Below are 15,886 nucleotides of genomic sequence, written 5' to 3' on the forward strand. Positions count from 1 at the left end.
CCCTTTTGCACTGCCCCTAATAAGCCCCAACTCTGCTCAGCCCTGCACACCCCTACTCAGCCTGGCTCAGCTCAGCCTGGATTTGCACCTGCACTTTAGGACCGATTCTGGATGCGTGTCCAGAATCCAAGTCCTGCTAATGACAGTTCTGCAATGAGTTAAAATCAAAGCAGTCTGCTCCTCAGATAAATAATAATAAATTATTTTTCTATATGAATGTTTCTGTTAACTTATTTTATATATGAATATTTCTGTTCAGTGTCCTGACACGACTTCTGTTGTGACTTGGTGCTGTATAAATAAACTGAACTGAATTAAATCTGATGAACCAGATTCTACAAAAACATTTATATTTAAATCAAAAAAAGTTAAGTCTGGTCCTCTGGACGTTCAAAAAACAAAATAAGAAAAAAAAAAGGTAGAAATGTTTCGTCTTTCATCCGAAATACTTCAGTCTGAGGAGCTGTATTCAGCTCATGGCTATTTAAGAGACTGAGCTGAATACAGCTCCTCAGACTGAAGAAGTCTTTCGGAAGAAAGAAGAAACATTTCTACTTTTTTTTGTTTTGCTTTTTGAACGTCCAGAGAACCAGACTTAACTTTTTTTGATTTTTCTACCTGGATTATTGAGCATGCATCAGGATATCTATATTTAAAATTCTATATTTTTCTTCATCATTTGATGTATTTGCACTCATTGTGGTTTTGTTTCTTGTATAAAGATTATTTTTAATTAGCTTTGAATTAAAGTTTAGCTTTGATTTAAAGCTTTAATTTAAAGTGTAATGCTTGTTTTGTGATTTGTACATCTGTGGGTTAGAATAATGTTGAACCAAAAGCTGTGTCTCTTCTTTAAACATGTTAGAGGGAAATATGAGAGATTCAGTAATTTTGTCTTTTTATAATTTTTCAGTTGAATTAACTTTAATTAACAGATTATTTAATAAAATCAACGGGAAAACAGGATTTCACGATAAAGTCGGCACCGTTTATTTATTTTTAATCTTCACTGATAAAATTTTTTTATATTTTATACATAAAATGTAAAAAAATAAAACGTTTCCACCCTCCGTCCCTCCATCCCGGTCCTCCCGCTTGCCAGGGCTCAAATCCGGCCTTTGTGAGCAGGCGAGGCCGGGGCTCGGGGTTCGGCCTCGCGGGCTTCAACGGCTCGGCAGCTCGTATGATCCTCCGCAGTGACTCCGCTCGCTCAAATTTTATAGTCGGTCACCAAACACAAAATATGCCTGGACTTCAGAATTAAACACGGCGTTGTCATTATTGTTTTTAAAATCTTAAAAATAGATCCAGCCGCTGCTCCACATTCAGAGAAATTGCAAATGGCGGCTCTGTGAAAAGTTTCTGAGATCCAGTGACTCCTCCCCCTGACCAATCAGAGTCATACGTTCACGTTTGGTCTGAACTCAGCTCGGCTAAGCTTGCTCGGTCCCACCAGAGAAGCATGGACGAAAAGAGGTCCTGAATCAGCCTCAAATCAGCTAAATATACTAGCTAAAGTACTGGTGCAAAAGGGTTCTTTCTGTGGTGGGCTGTGCAGAGTTGGGGCTTATCAGGGGCAGTGCAAATGAGGCAACAGAGCCAAATGAGACAAACAACCATTCACTCTCTCACTCACACCTAGAGACAATTTAGAGTTGCCAATCAGTCTAACATGCATGTTTTTGGTCTGTTGGAGGAAACCGGAGTACCTGGAGAAAACCCACGCATGCACAGAGAGAACATGCAAACTCCACCCAGAAAGGCCCCCGGACCAGGATTTGAACTGGCAACTTTCTCGCTGAGAGGCAGCAGCTCTACCAGTTGCGCAACCATGCTGCCCAGGTGCTAAATCAATTTAAATAATTTCTAAAAAAAAAATAAAAATCCATGCCGATCGTGCATCTCATCTCATCAGCCAGTTGTGTGTCAAGTCCAATGTTACTTTGAAAAACGGCAAAAGAGCGAGTCTGCGAAAGTTGAACCTCGAAGAAGTGAGGGACTACTGTACTGAACAACCTTTACAATCATCGTGCTTGCACAAAGGGGACCCATTTGTGTTGTGAACTCACCTTGGCAGCCTTGGTGGGGGCAGCTGCTGTTGGCGGACGCTTGGCAGCGGTGGGTGTGGTCGCCTTCGGCGCGGGACTTTTTTTATTAGCTGTGGTGGGGGAGGGGCGTTTGGCCGAGTTGGCCACATTATTGGTAGAGAGAGTGGATGGACGCGATTTGGCCGAGTTTGATTTGGTTGAACCCACATCAGGCTGGTGACAAATGAAATAAAAGAAGCCATGATTGCAATATAAAAAAAAACATCAAAGGGGATGAAAAAGAGACAAAATAAGACACAGAGAAAGGAAGCAGCACTAAAATCAGATAAACGACAGCGTGATATGGCAGCACAGCCAGTAACCATATGGCAATCATAAAACAGGTCATAAATGATCAAATTTAATTAGCAAATTAAACGCACCTTGGAAAGCTTATGAGCTGAGCATTACAAAAGTATCAAATAAAACAAAGTGTGAAGCAGCTCAAAGATGTGGAAATCATTCATGCACATAACTGAAGATCCAGCAAACAAGCACGGCTATCTGAATATCACAAACCTTATCTGTGGGTGAAAATGTGTGTGATGTAGAAACCATGGAGAGATAAGAGCGTTTGTGAAACCAATGGATCTTCTGCTGTAGTCTGTGCAGGATCTGTGTGGATCTGTGCAGGATCTGTGTGGATCTGTGCAGGATCTGTGTGGATCTGTGCAGGATCTGTGCAGGACGTGTGCAGCGCGCACTGTGTGTGTTTCTGACACTCACCTTGCTCTTGCCGTCAGGGCTCGCCACAGTCTTGCTGCCGTTGCCTGTGGGAGACTTGGCCGTTCCTTTTCCTCCCTTCTCCTCTTTCTTCTCAGACCCCTTTTTCTCTTCCTCCTTCTTGTCTTTGTTCGTCTTCTCTGGCTTGTCCACCTTCTCTGGCTTCTCGTTGGCCTTGTCGTTTTTCTCTGCGTTTATCATCTCCACCTTTTCCTCATTTTTGAGGATTTTCTCGGGCTTTTGATTTTTGTCAGCGTTGTTGTCCTTCTGCTGCTCTTCCTTCTTGTCTGAGGAGTCGAGCTTGTCTGGCTTGCTGGGGACAACGTTTGTCTTCCCCTGCTTGTCCTTATTGTCAAGATTCACTGCAAGAAAAACAAGTTGATCAATTATTGACAACCTATTTTAACAAGACAACATTTGATAAACATTAGAATATATAAGGAGGCATGTATATATCTTAAGGAAAGAACAAGCTGAATGTGCTGTATCATATTTCATGGTATAAAATGGGAAAAATACCCTGTGAATCAGAACAGAAATTCAGAATTTATATTCTCACTAAAAGAAAATGCTTTTTTAAATAAAATATTTTTACCTAAAAAGGCCAATTCATTAACGAAAAACTTGGAGCAATAATAATATTTTTTTTTTAAATACTTGAATTTGCAGCACAATTTGGTTGTTTACTTTCTATTATGCAAAAATATTAAATATTTAATTTCTGGCAAACAAAAGGCTACTGTTTAGAAAATGTACGGTCATGATTTGAACAAATCCAGGATGATTACGTGATACAAACAGGTGTGCAGAGCAGCTGAATCCTCACTGACTCAGCTGCTGATTTACTGTTGTTGATTGCAATACTTCATTTTTTGTGGCTTAAGGAACACAAATGAGTTATACATTTTAAAATGAACCAAAAGTTGCTCGCAAAATAGCTCGTTATAAAAGAATGACAGCATGAAATGCAGTACCAGCCGTGCGCGTTCACCTTGACGATCTCAAACCACTTCGTGGCCAGAATTTTGACGAGGCCTTCAACGCAACAAACACCGTTGACAGATGTTAAATAATGAGGCTGCTGTCAACAGGTGGCTTATAAACAGTAATTATCACATAAGCCATAAATGAGCCACAAACACAACAGATTCCACACAGATTACCATCAGATGACCTAAATAATTGGCTCCATTCTCATATTCCCATCTAGTTTAGTTAAAATTAAAATTAAAAAGTATATTGTGTGTTAAAATGCTGACACGTAGAAGATAAATAACTTGTTTTCTAGTAAATGTTGAGGACAAAATAAATCTGTCATATTCTTAGGGCATATTTAGTCTGTGTTAATGAAGATAAAATAACTTTTAATAGTAAAAACCTGATGGTGGGATCTGAAATTGGATGATGTGGTCATTATCTTTTTGTTAAAGTGCATGATAAAACAGTAAATAAAAATAATTTTGTCTATAAACACACAATACATTTTATAAATAAAATAGAGCTGAGAATGAGCATCTCACTGTTGTAATTTTGTTACTGAAATACAGTAAATCACATTGCCACTGTGCACATTTACCAGTGTTGTTCAAAAAGTTACATAATTTAACAAAGTTGGGAACTGCAATGATTTTTGCCATTATTATTAAAACCTATCTGTGTTTGTCCATTTGAAAGAGATAATCTTAAAAATTATATGCTGTAAAGATAATGTCTAACCAAACAGTTGCTGCTCCATCCACCCTTTGTTAAAATGTCTTGATGACATCAAGACTTGGATGGCTGCGAACTTCTTGAGTTTTAATGATCAGAAGACTGAGGTCATTGTGTTTAACCCAAGGTCTACCACTGTCACTGATCCTGTAAACCTGCACTCCCTTCAGCTTCATTTAAAGCAGTCGGTTACCAATCTCGGGGTAGTGTTAGACTCGGACTTTAAGTTTAATAAACAGATCAACTCTGTGCTACAAAAAAGCTTCTTTCAGCTAAGGCAGATAGCAAAGCTTAAGTCCGTTCTGTCCAGATCCGACCTTGAAAAACTAGTCCATGCATTTATTACAACCCGGCTGGACTACTGTAACTCACTTTATGTTGAGGTCAGTCAGGCTTCACTCTCACGTCTCCAGCTCGTACAAAATGCTGCAGCTCGGCTACTAACAGGAACTCACAGGTTTGAGCACATTACTCCAGTTCTGTCCTCCCTTCACTGGCTTCCTGTGCGTGTCAGAGTTGATTTTAAAATTCTCCTGCTGACATTCAAGTGCATTAACGGCCTTGCACCATCATACCTCTCTGACCTTCTTCAGCCTTATGCTCCTTCTCGGGCTTTGAGATCATCAGACTAGCTGCTTTTGGTCGTACCAAAAACCAGCTGAAGCTCAGAGGAGATCGAGCGTTCTCAGTCGTGGGCCCTAAACTTTGGAACAATCTGCCCATCAACATTCGACAGGCCACCTCAGTCTCTGCTTTTAAATCTCTCCTAAAAACACACCTGTACTCATTGACATTTAACACAGGGTGATCGGATTTAGATCTAGTTTTTCATTGATGCTGATTCTGTTTATGCTTTTGTTATTATTTCTATTTAACACAAGGTCATCAGATCTGATTTAGTATTTCATTGTTTCTAATTATGTTTTCGGTTTTATATTTTTATTCCATGTGCTGTAAATATATCTTGCTACTTTTTATTTAATGTTGTGATATTTTTGTTAAGCACTTTGGTAACAGTTTCTGTTTTAAATGTGCTCTATAAATAAATCTGACTAAATCTGACTTGACTTGACTAACCTGGTGTAAAACTCATTTAGGTTCCATCCATCCATCCATCCATCCATCCATCCATCCATCCATCCATCCATACATCCATACATCCATACATCCATACATCCATACATACATACATACATACATACATCCATACATCCATAAGATGATGACCACATAAACAAGACAAGCAACCATTCACTCTCTTACTCACACCTCGGGACAGATTACATACCAGTTAATCTAAAATAGATGGTTTTGGTTTGTGAGAATAATTTGTGATACTATATAAAATTAAATGCCTTGCGGTTCGTGAAGGCCCACCATCTTTCATGCCAAACTTTTAAGCTATGCTTATTTTTTTGATGACAAGGAACAGAGTTATCATTGTTTTCACCAAACCTTATAAGATATTTCTCATGTGAGATCTCACACGTTGTGTTAACCCTCAGTGTGTGTTGAGAATGACCCTTAACTACTATCACACCAAAGTTTAGCTCAGTATCTTTAAAACTGCAAGAGTTAGACAGTTTTGTGTTTGCTAACTGTGGCAGCCATCTTGAAGCAGTTTAACTCAAAAGGTTAATCAGTTATACATGCATATTCAGTGATTACTTACTGAAAGTTTAATTATAATTTGTCCAATGGTTTTTACTAACACCACGGATAAATGAAGACATGCACAGATATGGGCAAATATATTATTGACCTGAATGATTTGAATAGTGAATGCGTGTACTTTTCAAGATGAGTGTTTTCTGGACTGAAATTGAACAGGTAATGTAAGTTACTTACTGTCAAAAATTGGGTTGCCATGCCAAAATCCAACATGGCCACTGGATTCTGGTGTGGCAACCCAATGTTTGATAGTAAGTATAAGTGCTGTAGGTTGTCATCATTGTATGTTCCCATACAATGACGAAATTAGTTCTCTGCATTTAACCCATCGCACATGAGATACACCCAGGTGAAGCAGTGGACAGCTACTGAGCACTTGGGGAGCAATTGGGGATTAGGTATCTTGCTCAGAGACACCACGGCATGTGGGAATGGCTGGGAGTCGAACAGCGACTTTCTAGTCCCAAGTTGGCTGCCCTTCCTCTATCCCTATCTAAATCATATCTATCTGATATATTCCAATTTGTAAATTTAAATAATGAATCTTCATCATACACCAAAGTTAGTCATGGAGTTCTTCAAGGTTCAGTGCTTGGACTAATACTATTTACCTTGTATATGCTTCCATTAGGTAAAGTTAAGTCGAAGCATATGACCGCTTGTCCTGAGCCTGGTTCTGCTAAAGGTTTCTTCCTCATGAGGGAGATTTTCCTTTCCACTGTCGCCTTCATGCTTGCTCAAGATGAGAGTTCTGCGGTCTGCTCCTCAGATAAATAGTGTTAATTTATTATTTTTATATATGAATGTTTCTGTTAAGAGTCCTGCAATGACTTCTGTTATGACTTGGCGCTATATAAATAAACTGAACTGAAATGAATCCCATCTCGGCCCCAGTAACCTTTCTTACACCAAGATATAGCTACACACAAAATGGAAGTTGACACGTTGCTTATTTTTGACCCAATCACTTGAGGAAACTATACTTAAAAGCAATATAAAAACTAGAAAACATAAGTTTCTTCAAATGATTAGGGTGGTTGGTTTACCTATATACATAGTGGCAGCCATCTTGGGTTTTGATGTAGCAACCCAATTTTCAATAGGAACCTTTCTTATGTCTAGGTGCAGCAACACACCAAAATGGAAGTTGGTACCTCACTTATTTCCAAGTTATCAAGCTCACATAATGGACGGACAGATGGAGGGTAGTTCCAATACCTCACTTCGCTCCATGACGGAGGACCAAAAGCTGTCCTACTTTTAGCTAAAAGCCAAGCATAAACCAAATGCTTTAGTCACCTGATTATATGATATTCCCTGTTTTTATACTTAAGCTCCCTTTTCACTTTACAGTTATTTCACAAAATCTTTGAGCATCTGACCTGAAAATGCTTCAGTATCAACTTGAATAAAGTCTAGAGACTAACCAAAGAGACACCTTGCATGCAGTTCTAATGAGTTTTCACCAACAAAATATATCACATCTGCTGCCAGCTGCTTCTACACTTCTGTTATTTATAGATTTGAACATCCAAGTGGAAGATTCTATGTAGGTCGTAGCAGCAGATGATTCTGGGTCTGCTTGGTAAACAGGACAACCCATTTGGTCTAATGCGTCGCTTTATGTAAGAGTTCACTCACAGTGGTGACATGATGGCTCTTTTAAATCCAAGTCAGTGGGGTCATTTCCAGCACTGACGGACGAGGTGAACACACTGTTTCAAAAGCACACAATTTCATCATGTCAACTTTAAGACTCTTTCCGTTGCCAGTTTTCTTTTAAAACATTTTAAAGTTTGGACAATGAGTTGTACATGCTTTCAAAAGTCTTTCTCCTCTGCAAGTCATTTACAGCTAAACTCATGCGGAAACTGACAAGAACACTTTTTACAGTTACTCCAAGCTGTGTTAAAAATAAGTGTTGCAATTTAAAATGCTTGACTTTTGATGCATCAGGAAGTTTTCTGTAATTGTGAATCACATGATCAGAGGACTATCCCACCAGTGGAGAACACATAATGTTCAGGCGTGATCTGAGCAAACAAGGTGAAATGTAGGATGTAGGAAATGTAGGATGGCACTAATTATGGAAGTTACCATCAACAAACTTGAATCAAATGTGGAGCTGAGGCTGTGAGAACAGTTTGTTTGCAATGTCTGTCTTTTAGTAAGAATTGTGGCAGCTGTTTTGGGGAATTTTATGCTGAAAAAAACAAAAACTTGAGAACAAGAACTTGTTGCTGTGTTCGAAAGAATGAAAGGATTTACAAATCAGCACACTGCAAGCTCTTTACTGGTAAGACCCCATGTGCTAGAAAGATCTAATTAGGTGGCTATAGTCAAACAAGTGCATTTTCATGAGATATTATAAGAACAGACAATTTCAGAGAAACGTTTAAGTATATGATCACCTGTCTTTGATGGTGACGCATGGGGAAAATATGTGCTTGAATTTTTGTGCTAATCAGCATGAGACAGGACAATAAACAACACTTTCAAGTGACTTCTGTGGTCCTGACAGGAAGCTGCAGATCATATTATGTGGCAGCACCAGCGCTGCCAATAGCTGACTAATGAGATGAGCCCAAACACAAAGGGGTGAGTAAAGTGGAAGAGAAAATGGGGAAATATGAGGAGACGGGGTCGGTCACAGGGTTTCTGAAGTTGATGGTAAAGGACAGACCGTGGGGATGAGGGATAAAAAGGTGGGGGCAGAAAGAGACAGGGCCCTCTTTGTTGCCACCAAGACATATCTTACATAACGGATACACCGGCTGGACCACGGTATGCCGCTCCTCTACCCCAGATCTCTGTGCTGTGCTGTCTGTGCAAAAGCTGCTTTGCCTCCTTGGAATTCATGCCAATTTGTTGCTGGTACATTTCCCTCAGATCTCACAAAGAATGGGGGAAAGAGGATGAGGTATAGCCTCGCTTACACAACATGGACATTTTTAAAGTTTGTTATTTAACCTGCACCACCAAACTAGATAAAATGGCAGAACAAATCAGACTGTGATCCGTGTGTGATCTGACAACTTGTAGGCAGGCAGGAGACAGGAAAAGGATCACTATCCAGCTGGACTCCTTTCCTTCTCCTGAATGACTTTGTAGCTGTAATGAAGTCAGCTCCATCCCAATTATGCTAAACTAATGTTAATGAAAACTCCTCGGTGATGGAAGTTGTTTCTTAAAGCCGCTCCAAGGAGTTTTTAAGTTTCATGAATTTTAATGTTTAAAACCCCCTGCAATGTGTTGTGTTGGTGTAATAACTGATGTCTGACAGAGACTATATGCACCATTTAAATCAGTTTTATTTATAGAACAAAAAAAATCTTTACTGACTGAACAATTCTACCACCCCGGATGTTTACAGCTGACTCAGCAGTTCGCCTTGGCATTCACTTCTATTGAACAATACGAGAATCAAAAGAATACATTCTAATATTAGATATATAGATATATCATAATAATAAAATCACATCCTGCATCAACTACAAAGCAACTAAACCAGGGCTATTCAACTTAACTGCTCAGAGGGCCACAGTTACTGAAGGCCAACAGCTCAGGTGTGAGTTTTGAGCAGAACCAAAAGAGGCGGAGCAGAACTCAGCTGGGCTAAAAGTGAGCGCGATCAATCGTCTCCTTCATGTCATTTACTAAAATTAATTAACTCATCTAATCCATCCTATTTATAGTTAACTATTTTTAACCTAACTACAAAGCTGCTGTGCATCATCATCAATATTCCCCCAGTAATAAATCTGGTTGTTGTAGTTTCTTCCGATCCGCAGGTGATCACACACTGATATGATCAGTTTATCAGAACTCCCAGAACAGCTGGAGAGGGAGAAACAGCGAGCCCCCACGAGAGCGTGCAGCCTTTCGACTCATGTCTCTGCTAATTGAATTCTTATAAATAAACATTATTAACACCAAAACAGGGATATTTGTAGGTCCCAGATTAAAACAAAGATATGCGTCTCTGTTTAACTTTATTTTATATTCCTCAAACTCACCAAGTTCTCTCTTTGAGGGAGTCCCAAAGAGAAAGTGCGAGCTGCAATGCATCTTGGGTAGTCCTGTGGAAATTATATGCGCAATGTTTCTGTTTACGATGTTTCTGAGTGGAAATGGGTTGTTCTTATTAATGCCCTGGTCAAGTTTGCGTTGGCATTTATGTTGAAGTCCGTTATAGTGGTTGAACGACTACATAATTTTTAAAGTCCATTTTTACTTGATAAAAGTCGACGTTGACTAGTCGATGACGTTATAGGAACTCAAGACGCTATATCATATTCGCAAAAAATAAATAAATAAATTTGCAAATGAACGTAATTTATTATTTACCAAAAAAAAAAGAAAGAACAAAACATCAGGTGTATTTATGCTCCTACCATTTATCATACTGCAAATAGGTCATAGGAAAACCAAAACTATTATAAAGCTGCAAAAGTGAAAGATGTGCGGCATGTAAAAAACAAGGCTAAGAACAGCAAAGCACCACCACCCACCTCAATGTTCTTAGTTTTATTTTATTTAATCCACCACCGTGGATTGGGTGGAATGGAACTGAGGGCAGCAGGGCGGGTGGTGGTGGAGCACCTTATATTATAGTTTTTATAGTTAATAATGGTCGTCGGCCCCGCGCGTCCGCTGACACAGCGGCTGGTAAGCTTCAGGTGGGTCCCTGGCAGTCATCCATCTGGACTTTTCTGTCATTCTTTTAACCGGCCGGTCAACGTGGCTGGTGGTGATCCAAACTGGATTGTCAGTCGCGCACGTCCGCTGATGCAATCAAAATCACGACACCAACTCGGCCCGCGTATCCAGCACATTATTTTGGCTTGGGCCAAGCGCGGCCATGTTAGAAATGACAGCGCTACCGCCCCATTGTTTTTAGTTTTATTTTATTTAATCCACCACATGGATTGGGTGGAATAGGACTGGGAACAGTGGGGCAGGCAGTGGTGACTGCGACTAGTCAACGTGAAATATAAAAGCTTGCAAGATGTCCTAGAATCGACTAGTCTATTCAACCCCTTGTCTGTTATTGGCTGTAAACTGACACCATGAGTCAGAGGTTGTTCCTGACACAAACAAGAAGGAAACACTGACTGGTTAAGTAGTTGTAGTAGTGATTGCAGTGAGCAACCTTACCGAAGAAGTCACAGAATGATGCCTGACTTGGCCTTGCATTGTGTCATGTAAGACAATATTTCCAGTGAAGGGGATATTTCTTAAAGCATACTTCTGTAGGCTTATGAAAACGTTGAAAATTGAGATGGGCACTTAAACAGAATTGCACTGATTAGTCTCTTTAGAATGATTTGTTCAATTAGCGTAGTAGAGATGTAGTAAAGTGCTGTATGAATGGGTAAATGGTATGGTATGGTATACAGTTTATTAGTTTTAAAAAATACAAAACAATTTCATAACAATATAAAAAATACAAGAGATTTAAAATGAAAGGCAGCAGAAGAAGAAAAAAATCTTATTATATCTGCCCCTTTTTTTCAAACAATTATTTCAATCACAATAATTTTCAAGTAACAGAACAAAATGAATAACTCTTTTTAATTTTTCTAATTCTAATACAAAAAAACACATTAAGCTACTTTATATATATTTTTTAACAATTCAGCTTTGATCTTTTTCTGAAATGTACACATTGACTTGGCATTTTTCACATCACTCTCTAGACCATTCCACAATCCAACTCCTTGGATTGAGGTAGACCTTCCCTTCAGACTAGTTCTGAATTTTGTTTGACAAATATCTCTATCCCCTTAAGATTGTAAAAACTTTGTCTTTTAACAAAATTTCTTTGGATATTTAATGGTAATGTGTTATTTTGAGCCCTATACATAACTGATAAAATAATATAATCTACTAAATCATGGAACTTCAATAACTTCAGTTGATAAAATAATGTGCTTGATGGGTGACTGTAATGCTTTCTGGTGATAATTCTTACAGCTCTTTTCTGTAAAATAAAAACAGGTTTTGTAAATGTTTTACACACTTTCCCCCAAACATCAATGCAATAGATTAAATGTGGAACAATGATTGTGTTATACAACATGTACAGAGCTTTATCATTTAATAATTCCCTGACTTTGTACAGTACTGCAATAGATTTAGATATTTTTATTCTTACAGAATTTATGTGATTTTTTTATGTTAGCTGTTCATCAATGATTACATCCAAAAATTTCATCTCATTAACTCTACAAATCTCAACACCCTCAATTTTAAATGGATCATCAACAGTTCTCTTTTTGTTGCTAAATATCATGTATTTAGTTTTATCGAAATTTAATGATAATTTATTAAGTTTAAACCAAGTTTGTATTTTATCAAATTCTGTCTTCATCAATTCCAACATCCATTTTACATCTTTACCCAAACAAAAAAATGTGGTGTCATCTGCAAAAAGGACACATTTGAGGAGTCCTGATACATTCACTAAGTCATTCACATATAAAATAAATAACTTTGGTCCAAGTACAGAGCCTTGAGGAACTCCACATGTGATATTGCAGAGGTCAGATCTTACACCATTTATTTGTACAAACTGTTTCCTATCTTTCAAATAGCTAGATACCCAGTGTAATGCTAGTCCTCTTATACCATATTTATTTAATTTTTCAAGGAGAATAGTGTGGTCAATAGTATCGAACGCTTTTTTTAAATCAACAAAAATACTAACACTATATTGTTTTTGATCGACAGCAGTAGTTATTTGTTCTATTAATTCCATGAGAGCCATTGATGTAGAGTTTTTTGCTCTAAACCCATACTGACTGCTACTTAGAATGTTTTGTTCAGTAATAAATTTATCTAATCTGGTCACAAACAGTTTTTCTAGAATTTTTGAGAACTGTGGTAATAAGGATATTGGTATATAATTATTGAACACACATTTATCACCATTTTTAAAGAGAGGAACTACCTTTGCTACTTTCATATTGTCAGGAAATAGTCCTTTTGAAAATGATAAATTACATATATATATGTGAACGGCTCGATAACATGACTCATTATGTCCTTTACAAACATCATATCCATGTCCACCCAGTCTTTTGATCTCTTATCTGTAAGATTTTTTGCAACATTCATTATTTCTTCTTTGTCAGTTCCATTAAGAAAAATACTGTTGTCACAACCTATAACTGAATGGTTCACATTATTGTCTACTTCTGGTATTTTAGCTGCAAGGCTCGATCCAACGTTCACAAAATGATGATTAAATACATTTACAATTTCATTTTCATCATGGATTTCATCGCCATCCTTCAAAAAATATTGTGAAATACCTGTTTTTGCTTTATGACTTTTCAGAACACTATTTATTACTCGCCATGTTGCTTTCATATCTCCATTACTTTTATTTAATAAATCACTATAATATTCCTTCTTGTGTTTCCTTATAATCTCTACTAATTTATTTTTATACTTCTTATATTTTTCTTCGGCCTCTTGTGTTCTCAATTTCAAGAAACATGTATACAAATAATGAGAAATGATTGTGTTGTAAACCACTTTGAGTATCTTGATTAAATAGAAAGGCGCTATATAAGTACAGTCCAGTTACTGTCTATGTCTCTGACTGAATTATTTGCCATTACAAACTTTTTAAACATGTGATTGTCCTCAAGGTCTGATTTTATTTTATTTTTTAGTTAATAAACTCATGTGTGAGCCAGACTTAAGTGGGCCACCAGTTGAAAAGCCCTGAACTAGACTGTAGACCTCCACTCCGGCTGCTGATGTGAGTTTTTTTTTTTTTTTTTGCTCTGGATGGAAGCAGCTAAAATGGACAGAACACTCAGACCAGAGAAGAAGACGAGCAGCCGATAAATCTCTGGTAATCTCAGTTCTGTCTTAACTCAGAACTGCCAGATGTTTGTCTTTGTTTTGTTCTTTTATTTTCATCATCTCATAGTTTTAGTTTTCAGCTTCACCCAAAACTGGCTCCTGTGAGAACTAGTTCAGGAAATGTTTTTGCAGTTCTCTCTACAGAGACCTGAATAACACCAAGAGGAACTGTGAACAAAATCAAATGTAATCTTGCCTTCTCAACTCACTTCTATCTGTTATCCTGAATGCATTAACAGGGTGAAAATGTGCATACGTCATCCTAAAAATATAAATGATCATGTTTTTAAGGGAAGGAAAGGAAATCTGAGATTGTCATCTTTGTGTGTTCCCATATAATGGTGAAATTAGCTCTCTACATTTAACCCATCACACTTGGGACACACCCAGGTGGAGCAGCTATACAAGCGTCTGGGAAGCAGTTAGGGATTTTGTGTCTTGCTAGGAGACACCGTGATATGTGGGAATGGCTGGGAGTCGAACCTGCGACTTTCTGGTCCCAGGTCGGCAAGCCTGCCTCTACCCCATTAAATTGATGTGAATCTCAAACAAGAAACAGCACATGACAAATACCTTGTGTCGTTTGTTATCTGACAAAAACTAAGGCCAAACAGAAAAGTACATGAAAAAACACCCATGCCCCTTTACTTACAAGCTTTTTTTATTTTTAGCTGCAACAACTTCACTAATCTTCGGTGTGACCTCATCAGTCTTGATTTTGTTTTAGAAGAATTTTGCCTCTCTTTTTTAAAATAGTGTTACTGAAATTTATGGACAATTGTTTTTGCACTGATCTCTGTTCAGTGCCCTAAGACAACTTCTGTTGTGACGTGGCACTATGTAAAGTGAACTGAACTGAATTGATCTTAAGGCAGCAGTTCATTCAGACTTCTCTTTGTCAGCCCTTCTGTTGTATATTATTAGTATGAAAACTGATTTTAGTCTTTGCAACAGCATGGTGGAGCAGTTGGTAGAGCTGCCACTTAAGCAAGAAGGTCGCCAGATCAAATCCCGGCTGAGGTGGGGGGCATTCTGGATGTAGTTTACATGTTCTCTCCGTGCATGCGTGGGTTTTCTCCGGGTACTCCAGTTTCCTCCCACAAACTAGAAACATGCATGTTAGGCTGATTGGTAACTCTAAATTGTCTCTAGGTGTGAGTGAGACAGTGAATGGTTGTTTGTCTCATTTGTCTCCATGTGTCCTTGTGATGGACTGGAGACCTGTCCAGGGTTCCCGCCTCTCACACAGTGATTGCTGATTTGGGCACCAGTGACTCTCGTGACCAGAAGATGATGGATACATGGATGGATGGATGGATTTTAGTTTTCCTAGTTTTCTGTAAAATCTGAAATGTACTGAGTCTTTGTGACTCTTATCAACAGTAAGGATTATTACAAAGACACGTTTCTAATGCTTTCTAAGTTAAACGTGTTTTTATGGACAGAGGCTATTCCATAACACGCCTGCCTTTGATGGTTGTATAAAAAAGGGGAAAAAACACATGGGCTGCACTAAAAACTGTGTTTATAGTTTTTCTACTAAAAAGAAAATGCTGTGTCAATGTTTTCAAGATGATGTATGCACAAAAAAATAGTAATATACAGTTGGGCTTTAATTTTATACATACAAATTAACTAAGTGGTGATTTTATGGCTCATGAACAAGTTGTTTGTGGCACTTGATTGCTGCACTTTTAACATCGGAATAATGACTCATGCAACCTGAAACTGCAGGCTGAGAACCACCTAATCATTCTACAGTACACAGTCTCTGTGACAGAGAGACAAACAGCCCCAATTAATCAGAAATATGATTT

General features: G+C 38.2%; 1 protein-coding gene across 1 annotated transcript in view; it reads right to left on the reverse strand.

Annotated features, from left to right (window-relative positions):
* Positions 1 to 15,886, reverse strand: part of LOC119415002 (microtubule-associated protein 4) — a gene marked incomplete in the record, with an annotated part of 124,149 nt that overhangs the window by 26,170 nt on the left and 82,093 nt on the right. Inside the window, 2 exon segments of the mRNA XM_037682125.1 lie at positions 2,070 to 2,261; positions 2,814 to 3,172. Of these exon segments, the coding sequence (XP_037538053.1) occupies positions 2,070 to 2,261; positions 2,814 to 3,172 (551 nt within the window).

The sequence above is a fragment of the Nematolebias whitei genome, chromosome 9 (genome assembly GCF_014905685.2).
Source record: "Nematolebias whitei isolate Nwh7 chromosome 9, NemWhi1, whole genome shotgun sequence".
In the NCBI taxonomy this organism is placed as follows: domain Eukaryota; kingdom Metazoa; phylum Chordata; class Actinopteri; order Cyprinodontiformes; family Rivulidae; genus Nematolebias; species Nematolebias whitei.